The 13,412-nt window shown below is 40.2% G+C and overlaps 2 protein-coding genes across 6 annotated transcripts in view; both read right to left on the bottom strand.

Moving 5' to 3' along the window:
- dnaaf5 (dynein axonemal assembly factor 5) overlaps nt 1-13,412 on the bottom strand; it is a 571,499-nt gene that overhangs the window by 35,814 nt on the left and 522,273 nt on the right. The window lies entirely within an intron of this gene.
- wizb (WIZ zinc finger b) overlaps nt 1-13,412 on the bottom strand; it is a 46,082-nt gene that overhangs the window by 23,020 nt on the left and 9,650 nt on the right. For 2 of the 5 annotated variants that reach the window (XM_087243959.1, XM_087243958.1), the window contains exons 5-9: nt 13,140-13,312; nt 10,709-12,175; nt 8,838-9,302; nt 8,313-8,681; nt 44-193 (exon numbers count right to left, since the gene is read on the bottom strand). In XM_087243959.1, coding sequence (XP_087100085.1) covers nt 44-193; nt 8,313-8,681; nt 8,838-9,302; nt 10,709-12,175; nt 13,140-13,312 — 2,624 coding nt within the window. The remainder of the gene's footprint in view (nt 1-43; nt 194-8,312; nt 8,682-8,837; nt 9,303-10,708; nt 12,176-13,139; nt 13,313-13,412) is intronic. The other 3 variants (XM_087243962.1, XM_087243963.1, XM_087243961.1) reach the window with 3 other exon arrangements.

Below are 13,412 nucleotides of genomic sequence, written 5' to 3'. Positions count from 1 at the left end.
TAGACATAAAACAGATAAAAGAAGAGATTAAAATTCGTATTACCTCTGGGGTCTGTGTCTTTGGATTCAGGGCTCTCTTCATCTAAAGAAAACAGAGTCTTGTGTCCTGGACTTGTGGACAACTTATCTGTAAGGGGCATTTGGGTTTCATCATCATCATCTTCCTCCTCATCATCCTCAGCCCCCTCCCCACCTGAAAATGCAAAAACACACATTTCTGAATTGAAGTTAAACCACAAAAATCATTTAAAAATAAAATACTCACAATCAGTTTAAATGCAAGTTAGCTGACCGGGTCATTTTGAAAGAGCACATGTGAAAAGACACCCTTTATATGTTATATATAATTTAATAAATCTTTAAAAAGCCTTAACAATTCAAATCAGGTTCTTGCTTGAACTGAACAATCTTCCTCTCATATTTATTGGAGTCACACTTTACCCTTTCTTTCGGCTAAATGCTACAAATACATCAGTGTTAAGGGTTTATTATGGTTTTCCTCAACATCCTATTGCAGTACTTTAACCCTTACGTACTGCTGGGGATGTTTACATGCACTCTGGGGTGATTCTATGTCTTAAAACATCCACTGAATTAAACTGCTGTAATAAAAAAATATGCATCAGATAAATACTTTTTTCTGTTAATCAACCTCAGTCCTGATCAAAACTATTAAATTGTTTTTTAAAAAAAATGTACAGGATTTTAACTTTTTAATTGCCAAGCTCACAAATTATGTGAGTGATTTGGTGAAAAAAGGCTGATGTTGCTTGAATTGTGACTAGGACAGATCAAATGATAGAAGACTGAAACACCCACCACAGGAACGCAAGTAAAAGGCAAGTAAAAAGTGAGCAAATACAACTATTTTTGGAGTGAACTTTCCCTTTAAGTACTCTAACAGACAATTAGATCTTAAAACAACAGGTTGTCTGACCTAAAAGTTGTTTAGTTTTCACTTCTCAAACCTAACAACTACTCCAAAGGGCAAATTCAACAGGACTACTGTACAAGACTGAAGCAGCACTTCAGTCCCTAAAGTATTAAACCCATAAGCAATTCTTTTAAAAAAGGTTGGAAACCTGTAACCATTCACTTTAACATTTTTCTAAATATCTTATTTTGTGTTCAACAGAAAAAGGACGCTCATTAAGCTCTACTAAGGCAAGTAAAAAGTGAGCAAATACATTTTTTGGAGTGAACGATCCCTCTTTTTTCCACTGAACCCAAAAGTAGTACTTTTAAAAAAAGGTTGGAAATCTGTAAACATTCACTTTTTTAATGGTTACAGGTTTCTAACATTTTTCTAAATCTCTTCTTTTGTGTTCAACGGAAAAAGGAAGCTCATTAAGCTACTAAGGCAAGTAAAAAGTGAGCAATTACAATATATGGAGTGAACTGCTATCCCTTTAAGGACTCTAACAGACAATTAGATCTTAAAACAACAGGTTGTCTGACCTAAAAGCTGCTTAGTTTTCACTTCTAAAACCCAACAACTACTCCAAAGGGCAAATTTCACAGGACTACTGTACAAGACTGAAGCAGCACACTGTGATTTTCTTTTGAAGCCCCTGCTGGTCTTGCTCTATTCCGCATATTCAATATAATAAGCGTTCCTGTGGTGGGCGTTTCAGTCTTCTGTCATTTGATCTGTCCTAATCACAATTCTAGCAACATCAGCCCTTTTTTCACCAAATCAGTCACAAAATTTGTGAGCTTGGCAATTAAACAGTTAAAATTCTGTCATTACTTCTAAACAATTTAGTGGTTTGATCAGGACTGAGGTTGATTAACAGATTTATGCAAAAATAATATATATATATATATATATATATATATATATATATATATATATATATATATATATATATATATATATATATATATCAGATGCATTTTTACTGCAGTTTAATTTAGTGGATGTTTTCATCCCGAACATAACAAGAGTAATCAACCTGAACAGTGCACAAGGGTTAAAGAGGTAGTTCACCCAAAATTGAAAATTCTCTTATTTACTCACCGACAAACCTGTTTGAGTTTCTTTTTTTCCATTGAACCCAAAAGTAGTTAAAAAAAAGTTGGAAACCTGCAATCAGTAACTTTTTTCAATGGTTACAGGTTTCTAACATTTTTCTAAATATCTTCTTTTGAGTTTAACAGAAAAAATGAAGTGTTTTAAGCATTGGAACCACTTGAAGGCAAGTAAAAAAGTGAGCAAATACATTTTTTTAGACTGAACTATCCCTTTAAGGACTCTAACAGACAATTAGATCTTAAAACAACAGGTTGTCTGACCTAAAAGTTATATAGAGTTGACTTTTCAAACCCAACAACTAGATGCACATACTTCATTTACTACAAAGGGCAAATTTCACAGGACTACTGTACAAGACTGAAGCAGCACACTGTGATTTTCTTTTGAAGCCCCTGCTGGTCTTGCTCTTCTCAGCATATTCAATATAATAAGCGTTCCTGCGGTGGGCGTTTCAGTCTTCTGTCATTTGATCTGTCCTAGTCCCAATTCTAGCAACATCAGCCCTTTTCCTCCTCAGACTAAAACTGAAAATCCTCTGTGATGACATGCATTGTATGAAATAACCAGAGGGTAAAAACAGACAAAAGACTTTAAATTAAAGCAGAATATTACACTTATCATAAAAGGAAATAAGCAGTGCTGTCAGTTGTCTTGTTTTAAACATATTTTTGTGGAAGTGCGCGAAATGGTCACCAAGAGACGAAAAAGCGCAGACGCGCTCCATTACAACATTAAAAAAAGCACCTCAAGTAAAATGGCGAAGACTCAGCCTAATTTCAGCAATCATAAAGACATATGGGCACTGAAAAAAAGCCGTCATATTGACAGGACATCCAAAACTGCGCTTAATAAGTACCCAAACACGTCACATCACCACAAAATCACTTTTCAGATCGAAAAGTGTTCTGAGAGCAGGGGAATGAGTGGCTTTTGTGCGCGCGCTGTCTCTCACTGGACATTTTTCTGCCATATCAGTGATTTAAAGCGCACATCGGTTGTGACAGGAGCTTGTCTTAAATGTTAACACGATTGCATGCCATGCAAGATTTAAGAGCGGCAAAGCTCCGAGCGTGTGTGCATCTCTCATGCAAGCTCATGCACGGCGCGGAAGTGCATGCACTCACCATTCAGCGGCTGCGGCGCATCGGACTTATTACAGCACCTACAGTCAGACAATTTTTCCGCTATTGTTTGTGTCTGCGGGGAGGTGGAAGCAGCCATTTTGCCCCGCACACATGCACTAACGCACCAAGGCGTGACGAACCGAGAAAAGGCGGAGACTGGGCTAAATATTAAATGCCCGACATCAATTACAGTAATAAGGATTGCGCTAAGAAATTAGCAAGTGTTCTGCACAATCTTTACAACTGCTTTCAGAACAGCCTGACACGGATCCCAGGGCAAGTAGTGCCAAGCACAAGAAAGTAGGCTACTGTTTTTTTTTCTCTCTCTCTCTCTCTCTCTTTGGACTGACCAATAACCATTATGAGAAAATAGTAGCAAATGTATTTAAAGTGAAAGTAATGAATGAGACTATAAACTTTATATATTGTTTCATGCACCTCAGAAAAGACAGCCAAAACATTTACACCATTAAAACAAGAAGCAAATATTGGTCATGCTAACATAGTCTGATGAGGAAATAGCAGCAAATAAATTTAAAGTCCAAGTAATGAGTATGAACTTTATGTACATGTGTAATGTTTCATACACCTCGTAAACACAGCCAAAACCTAAGACAAGAAGGAAAATGGGTCAAAAGTGAAGCCGCTGTAGGGTAATTTAGTCTGATTTAGCACTCTTGCTAACACTTATCCTACATTTTCACAACAAATCATATCATAACTAACATTTCAGTTTAATTTCTTCATTTTCCTTAGGCTTAGTCCCTTATTTATCAGGGGTCACCACAGCAGAATGAACCGCCAATGCAACCCAGTAATGGGAAACACCCATACACTCACTACGGGCAATCATCTATAGCACATATCTTTGGACGGTAGGGGAAACCGCAGCACCCGGAGGAAACCCACACCAACATGGGGAGAACATACAAACTCCATACAGAAATGCCAACTGACCCAGCAGAGGCTTGAACCAGCGACCTTCCTGCTGTGAGGTGACAGTGCTAACCACTGAGCCACCATGCCTCCCCATTTCAGTTTTAACACTTGAAATTAACTACTTTATGACCGTTTTCAAGTGCACCTAAAAAGGAAAACTTTGTTTTTTGCTAACTTTCAGACCATCCAAAACACAGCTAGTTTTTGACTTCGGTAAAACATCTGCAGATTATTTTTGTTGTTGTTTTTTCTGTGACACTTAGTGATTCATAAAATGCAATTCAACAGCTACCAGCACTTTGAGAGTAAAACAAAATGTACAAAATAAAGTACAAGAACATTATTTTTTAACATGTATTACGGTCCAGAGCATGTGAGAGCTTCTTGTCACACAGTGAATATTTACTCCTAAGACTGATAATTTTACTTCCTAAGAACTCAATTGTACCATATAGTACACTGAATATTCATTGGATTGTACTGTTTTTTTTTTTAAAGTAAGTGGTTGCAAACTATTTATATACAGGTTTAAATTTATAATTTACACAAACAAAGTTAAGTTGAACATTACCAAGTTTAACTTGTTTGTTTTATTTCAGCCCATATGAATTGTTTGCAGCCACTTACTTTAAAAAACTAGTCCCAGTAGACACTGATTTTTGATGATGCATTTAAAAACTATGATGCACTTTATGAGTCAAGAACCAAACACTCAACTACATCTTTAAAGGTCTAAGTTTTTATTTTGGGGTAAACAATATCCTTTAAAGAGCCCCTATTATGTGTTTTTGAAAGCTACCATTCATGGAGTGTGTAACAGCTCTGAGAGAATGGAAACATCCAGCTGAGGTTTAAACATGAAACTGCACCGTGCACCATGTTTAAAACTATTGATTCTATTGAGTCGGCTCAGAGTCAAATGAATAATTCCTCCTTTGTTCGGATCTTTTGCCTGTACGTGTTAATGTCGATATACATCCCCAAATATGAAGTGCCGGATTCAGTAACGTGTACGTGCCTTTCCCTTCAGACACTAGTGGAGTGCGAGGGATCATAGGATTGATCATGACGTGAAGATTACTATCACTGAGAGATGGGTAGACACTGCGCTTTGGGGAATAAAGAGTTAAAGGGCACATAGTTTACCCCTGTTTTATGATTTAATATTAGTATTATGGTTCTTCTGAGTGTGCCAGTTTTGGTTCAGTTCAACACACAGTTCAAATGTTTTTATTATAATGTGTTTAAAAGTGTTATGTTGGGGGCGTGTACGCAGCTCGCTGTTTTAGAGGTGTGTTGCTCCACATGAAAATTAGTTTCGGGCTTCCCGCCCAACGTATCAAGGGGGCGGAGCCAAGAGCTCACCCGCTCTGTGTTTAGCAACAGACAGGCAGACTGTGAGACGGAGCAGGAGTGAGAGGATCAGCATTCAGCCGTACATGTATGACTCGGACCCAGACCAAGCAGAGAGTACAAAATTATTTGTGTCTTTGTATAGTTTTACAGACAACTGTGTGCTAGTTTTAAGTGCCGAGCTTGTACACCGATACTAATAACCACACACACTGAATAAACTTTGACTGAGGTACCGGATGTGCTGCGACACGGCACACCAGACACTCTCTATGGCGCAGCAGAAACATGAAGCGTCCTGAATCGTCGTGCCACGCATTCTAGAAATCCAAGCACAGGCCTCCATCAGGGTAAACACAACGGCGGCTGTCCGCGGCGCCCAGCCGCCTGGCTTGAAGCGCCATTGTGTTTACCCTGACAGAAACCTACGGTCAGCACTCCAAAATGCATAGCGCTGCGTCAACGTCGCGCCACGCAGAGCGGCGCTTCTGGTGTGGGACCTGCAGGCAAGTTTGTTATGCAACGCGCTTGCACTTTTCCGGCTGCAGCTAGTTAAGATCACAGGGAGCTTCTGTGAACGTAAGAAATGCAAACGGCTGAAGTTTAAGGTAGACGCAATGAAAAGTACACATGTTTGCAAACTTACTTAAAGATACAACCAATAATTCCGATTAGAGTGATAATGTGGAGAATATTGATCTTGTGTTGAGCCCAATAAGCCTTACTTCTGAAAATAGAGCAAGGGTGTTCCTTTAGCGATTTCGCTTTGACTCGCGCTGAAAATGGCAGACGTGAATCAACAAACTGAGGATATGATGACGCGCCTGTCAATCAATATTGGTGGGCGGGGGGACCGCACTCCTACGTCAAGTTGCGCTAGCTCTGAAAACCAATCCAATTGGTTCACCGTTTTATTTTGCTAAATTGAAAAAGGACTGGGTGTGTTTATATCACCCCAATATGACGGTCTATACACTATACTTACACACATGTCTTTCCAAACGGCTTGAAAAGTAGATTTTTTACCATAGGTGCCCAACAACACCACAGTATACCATGTGCTCTGTTTGCTCCTGTCATTTTTCTGATAAATTTTTTATCAAAATTTTTTATCGTTTGTTATTAAAGAAAGGATCAGCGAAGACTACTAATGTATGGGATTTGTCAGTAACTGTTACACGGTTTATATGGACCAGTTTCTTCTTCCTCCAGATCCTGTAAGTCATTCTCCAGAACATGTAAGCGTGATTAAAATAGTTTCTGTAGTTTGCAAAATATGTATTTAATTGTGTGTTGTAATTTCTTATCGCTCTGCGCGGCTTGTAATCACTTATCTATCATAGATCAGTGATTGTAATGTCTCTCTCAGGTTAAATCTGCATGGGTTATTCACATATTGCGTCCAAAACCACGTTAAAAACGCGATGCCTGCTTCTTCAATTGGTAAATTTAAATGCGTTTGTGCTCGCGATCTCCTGCTGTTTGTCGTTGGCCACCATCAGCTGTTCCTCACACACGTGGCGCAGTCAATTTTCAAAATAGTTCAGCTTTTGCCACTGTATGGATTAATACTGAATGTGTGTCGTTGATATTACTTGGGGTTATGGTTAAGGATAGAGGAATATACTGATGTTTAACTGCATTGCTTTAATGCACTCCTGCACTGAGCTCATGCATATACTCTGTGCTCTAACTACTTCATAACCATGTTGAGCGCTTCTCTTCGTCTCACGCTGAACCCAGTTGACCAATCACAACAGACTTAGTCATAGGACCTATCAGCACAGATTAGCACCACACTAAGGAGGGGTTTGGTAACAAATCATATGGGAGTCTTTGGGATAATTAGGTAAAAGTATACGTATATTATAAGATAATGATTGGAGAAGGAGGCGAGAACTGAAGAGCTGGGGAGGGGGTTGATGTGCAGCGCAAACTGAAGACTGAAGAGAGGTGGGGGGCAGGTATGCGAACTGAAGGCTGAGAAGCTGGGGGGATGAAATTCCAGGAGTTTTCCGGGAGACATAGCAAAATGAGAGATTGGTCTGAAATACGGGAAAAACTGGAGTGTTGGCAAGTATGATATCAGCCTGTTGTTGGAGACCCCCAAAACCAAAATATGACCTTTTATAATGCATAATAGGGGGTCTTTAAAGGACAGTACGCACTTAATAATTTATATTGACTCCAAATGCTCGAGCAGAGCCTCCTTGTTATCAAGTACGACTTTACAACTTTCCAAATAATCTTCTTGAGCTTCAACAAAAACAAACATCCTTACATTTGAGTAGTAAAAGAAACCTTGCACAATCTTGAATAACATTGTCAAACATTCATTCATTCATTTTCTTTTCAGCTTAGTCCCTTTATTAATTTGGGGTCTCCACAGCGGAATGAACCGCCAACTTATCCAGCATATGTTTTATGCAGCAGATGCCCTTCCGGCTGCAACCCATCACTGGGAAACATCCATACATTCAAATCATTCACACACACACTATGGACAGTTTAGCTTACCCAATTCACCTGTAGGGCATGTCTTTGGACTTATGGGGGAAACCGGAGCACCCGGATGAAACCCATGCAAACATGGGTAGAATATGCAAACTCCACATAGAAATACCAACTGACCCAGCTGAGGCTCGAACCAGCGACCTTCTTGCTGCGAGGCGATCGTGCTAGCCACTGCACCACCGTGACAGCCGTCAAACATTTTATGACATTATTGTTATTTTTAACAGAAGTTTTAGGAGTTACTTAAAGAACTTTGCAAATTAAAAAAAATTATAACAGGACTCTTAGGCTTCCTCTTTAGAAGTATCGAAAAAATCAAGCAGATTTAGTAAATCCCATGCACTCACCCTCTGGTTCACTGATATCGTGCTCTTCTTTCCAGCACTGTTTCAGAAAGACGGAGGAAAAGGTGTCGGGTTCTGCTGTCATGTCGTCCTCATCCTTCATATCTTTTCTGCTCTCTTGCTCTTCGTCAGAGTTTTGCTCTGGACTTGACTGCAGAGTATGAGTGGAGGCAGTGGGTAGAACAAGATTTGGATGCTTGGCAAAAAGCTGTCGGAGAATATTAATGGGAGATACCGTGACTTCCCAATTGGTGATGCCAAAGTCTCTGAGATGGGCTCGGGCGTGACTGGAGAGACCAGCCCTGGTGTCAAAACCGGCACTGCAGAACTCACATCGCATTACACTGAAGGTGGATGGGTCAAAGTTGGCGACTACAAATGGCAATGGAACATTAAAACATTATTTTAATCAAGTAAAACTGTATCAAAATAAGAACTAATTTAGAAATGCAACATTGAAACAGTCCTCTGTATCATAAAAATAGAAATCACATGCAAATCCACATTTAGATTCCAAAGTTTCCTCACCTTTTTTCTTCTTTTTCTGATATGAGAATTTCTTCTCGATGGCATTAACTTCTTCTGGGGAGATGAAGTGCCTAACATTGTAGCTCACGCCCACTCGGTTCAGGTGACCCCTAATGTGATTGGCTAGTCCAATGCCATTGTGGAATCGATCTGGACAATAAGGGCACTTTCTTTCCACACTCTTCAACAACCCATCTCTGTCATCATCATCATCGTCATCTTCCTCAGTTAATGCACCAATTAGACGACTGACAACATCTTCATCGTCTTCATATTCATCATCGTCATATTCCTCCATCACTATTTTTTCAGGAACTGCTGTGTTTTCTTCAATCTTCCCAGGACTGTTAGATTTGTCTTTTCTGAGCTTGGGTTCCTCGTCATCAGCAACCAGTTTTTTGCTGCTCTTTTTTGGTGTGGAGGAACTTGCTTTGAGATTCAACACAGTGGCAGGTGACTCCTTGCCTGAGGTAAAAGTTGAATGTAAAATTGTATATAATCAACGCAAGATCAGAATTGCATTATTTAGATGTTAATTCTAAACTAAATGTGCATGGGATGCAATGAGAATGACGACAAGCTGACTTCAAGGAGTAGTTCATCTAAAATTCTGAATTCCGAAATTCTTGACTTCCTCTTAGAAGGTGAAACAAGGTATTTAAAAAGAACTACTTATTTGTAAAGTATATAGTAACAGTAAATTGGGGTATATTGTCACTAAATTAAGACAGAATTCTCATTTTTGGGCTCAGCATTTACAACAGGAGCATCTAAGCCTGACTACACTGCAACCATTTAAGATCTCTACTGCCCAGCTGTATGAGAGAGGAGTTTGAAAGTCAGAGTCGAGAGACTCTATGAGGACCACGGGTAACTTGTTTCTTAGCTGGGCTTCCTGCCCCTCAACCAGCCCCAGCATCTCTGCTGCCCCTTGGAGGCTGGCTGAGAAGCTGCTCTTCAGCTGCAAGGCCAGGGGAGGCAACTCCACAAGGTCTGCAGGTGAAGGGACCAGGTTTAAACCAAGTTGAATCCTGGGATTTGCCCAGGTTTATGGCCAAGCATGATTCAATTGAACAATGGCTCATCTCCACTGAGCAGTATAGTACAGTATGGTGTACATTTATTTCTGATTTCACTGTCATAAGTACCAAAATAGCGACCAGTATCATATCACTTCTTTTGGGACACTTTCGTAAGGTTACCTAGCCCAACAGTAAGGTAGCAAAAGGTTCGCGCTTGACTGAGAATTGCTAGGGGAATAGGGTTTTTTTTTTTCTTGCTGACTATACTACAGTGATAACTGATAGAAGAAAATAACTTTACCATCAGCAGCGGCTAATAGTGAGCATCAACCAATGGGAGAGTAGTTTAACATCACACAACTGTGACAGCTGGCCAAGACCGATGAGAGTCACTATACTCTTTTATCCAATAGCCAATCAAACATGGAGTTGTACTGAACAAATGTGTCTTAACTGACTTAGGCATCATAATAAGACAACAGAATATGGAATACACACTCACACATACAGTATGCATGCATCACTACAAGACAAAAGACAGGTAATGTACATGATGTATATAGAATTGCAAAAGCAAATTCTAATTTTTCTGGTGATTAATGGCAGTATTATTTAATGTGACAAAATTATAAAGAACGTATGAGAAACCGATACTTGTCTTTCTGGAAAAAACAATTAAAATAGCTGAAACATTACGTAACTGTAAGCACTTATAATTTACATTTATGAATATGGTTAATATCTTTTCCAAAGCGATGTGTCATAAATTGCATGTATTTTTTTTTCTCTGGGAACTAAAACCTTGCCATAGTTGCACTGACTTCATGCTTTAACTTGGTTATGACTAACCTGTTTTGGAGACCTGTGTTTGATCATCCTCTGGTTCTGTTGTGGGATTATCTTCTTTATGGCCCATATATTCAGTCTGGTTTGAAATTTGGACTTGTGTTTTTACACCAGTATTTAGGTTGGACCTATAATCCAGCCTTGTACTCCCTCTCCTGCGGCCCCTTCCACCTCGGCCTCGTTTGTTCCCAATGCTCTTAAATGCCACATCCTTACGCCTTGGAACAGTCCTTGGATTTGATGATGGTAAAATGAGATGTTGAAGTTCCAGAACATTCTCTTGAATAGGAATATCCACAGTTGGCTCTTCTGTTTTTCTTGACTCCTCTGCAGAGTCTGTATTTGCTTGCAAGTTTGCTTTAACAGGCTGATCTGTGTCTTCTTTTCCTGTGGCTGCGGAAGCACTTTGACAAGGGTCCTGTGAAGAGCCAACGCTAGGTTGAGTTTCTTTATTTTTTTTGGATGCTCTGATGGGGTATCTCTTGTTTGGAGGTGAAGTGTTATCTGTTGGTGTAATATCTGCAGAGGACTGGACCTGTGCTTTCTTGCAGGACCTTTGCTGGAATCTGGGTGAAGTCCTATAGACACCAGCTCTTTTGCGGGTAGTGTGAGTCTTGGCATGCTCAGAAAGCTCTTGAGGCACATCAGTGCTAAAGTTGCACTTAAGACAAACCAACTGGCCACCACTGACCTTTGCTGGCTCTTGGATGACTGGCTCCAATGCATTACTGCAGCTGGCTTGCTCTGCCACACGCTTGTCCCCCTCACTTAATTTACCAATCTCTTCAAGAATTTTCTGCCGAGAATCCTCATGGCGTTGGTTATGATCTAGCAGCAGTACCTTGTCTAAAAACTCTTGACCGCACTCTATACATTCAAAAGCTTTTTTGTTAAGATGTCCGCTCCAAGCTTCTTTTTCTCCACTTTGCCATTTTTGCCCAGATCTATTGACCTGACCATGCTCTTGCATGTGTTCCCAAAGATGGGTACGCTTTTTGAAGTAAATGCTACATTCTACACATGTAAAAATATCTTGGGAAAGGCTTCCATCAGGTGGTTGTTCTACTACTGCCTTCTGCCTTCTCCGTACCTTTTCTGTTTTTTCTTCTGTAAATTCGAGCATTGCCTGTCGATCTTTTGTGGTTTTGTTGCGCCCTTTACCAGGGGGTCTTCCTCGTGTTCTTTTGCCAGTTCCTGTAGTTTGTTGACAGTTGCCCAAGCCAGAGAAAGGCCGTAGTATGGCCCTCTTTTTCCTTCTCCGCTGGATGAAGGTGCAATGTGCCCAAGGTCCAGGTGGTGGACTCTCTGGCTCAGAGTCTCCAGGAAAGGTGTACACATCTGCCTCTTTGGTGCTCTTCTCTTCCTCTTCCTGCCCTTTACGATTAAGCACTTTCCGCTTATCTTTGTCTTCCTTTTGGCAAACCTTTTTTGGCATAGTACCTGGTAGGCTGCTTACTTTGTCTTGTTCCACTGCAAGTAATTAGTTAAAGGTTTTTGATCAGAGTAGATTTTCATACCACAGAATATCATTAGGGGCTTCCGCACAAGAGGAACTTTCCATTGTTTATAGATCCACTTGCAAAAGGGACAGCATCCCAATAAATGGGAGCGATTTTCATTTTAGGAATGCCTTTTGGCGGTACAAATTAGTTACTACTTTAGTTAGGAAGAAAGGTACATTTTATATAGTGCATTCATTGTGTGTAACCATCCACCCAAAGCATGTGCTTCACTTCAGCCACAAGGCAACGGTGCCAATGCACTCACCACATTACAGGTGGAGAGGGTAAACAGTGATAGAGCCAATTCAGTGGATGGGGATGGGGGTAGGTAATGAGGATTAACGGTCAACAGAGGGAATTTGGCCAGGACACTGGGATTATACCACTACTCTTTAGGAGAAGTGGCCATGGAATGTTCAATTACTACAATGTCAGGAGCTGGGTTTAGCATCTCTTCTGTAAGACAGTGCTCACTGAGAGCATAGAATCTCCACCAGTATACTGGACAATATGACCCACACAGACCTCAGGGTGAGCACGCCATGCTGGCCTGACTAAGACAGTTTCCAGCCTAGTTTTCCAATGTGGTCTTCCATCCAGGTACTGACTGGTCCCAGCCTTCAATGAGAAAGTGATATGACTTTAGACTAAGGACCCACCATAGTATTTACTACTAGTGGCATAAGTGTACAATGATTTTAGCCCTCCGTTTTGCTCTTTCAGTCACATAAATTGTACATGTAGATTCCATGTTCATTCTCATGAAAATCACAGCTCTGATCCCATCCTATAATATTGCTCGCATGTCACTCTAGACTTCCTAGTGAGTCCGTAAATGTGACAAAGAAAATACCTCTGTGGGAACTATATTTCTTAGTGCCTAGTTCCTATAACCTGTGCGAAAGCCCCAACTGAAAGTAATTCGAACATACTCAAAGTTTTTATTTTACGTTTTGCTGTATGTTTCAGTAGGCTGGAGTCTGAAGATCTTGGCTCCTTGCATGTAACATCATCTTGATTCTCCACCTCCAGAGGTGCAAGTGGGACCTTCTCAAGAAATAAGTGCTCGGTTTCCACAGGTTCTTGGCACAGATCAGAATCAAATCTGTAAGCATAGGGATAATGATAACTAGGCCACATAACAGTATTTCTCTCTATCAAACCATTAACATTTAAAATCCTGTTGTATATACCTTTCTCTTAAT

Source organism: Danio rerio, chromosome 3 (assembly GCF_052040795.2).
Source record: "Danio rerio strain M-AB ecotype USA chromosome 3, GRCz13ab, whole genome shotgun sequence".
Classification (NCBI taxonomy): domain Eukaryota; kingdom Metazoa; phylum Chordata; class Actinopteri; order Cypriniformes; family Danionidae; genus Danio; species Danio rerio.
The sequence above is the reverse complement of the archived record's forward strand: the minus strand, read 5'-3'. Positions and strand labels throughout refer to the sequence as shown.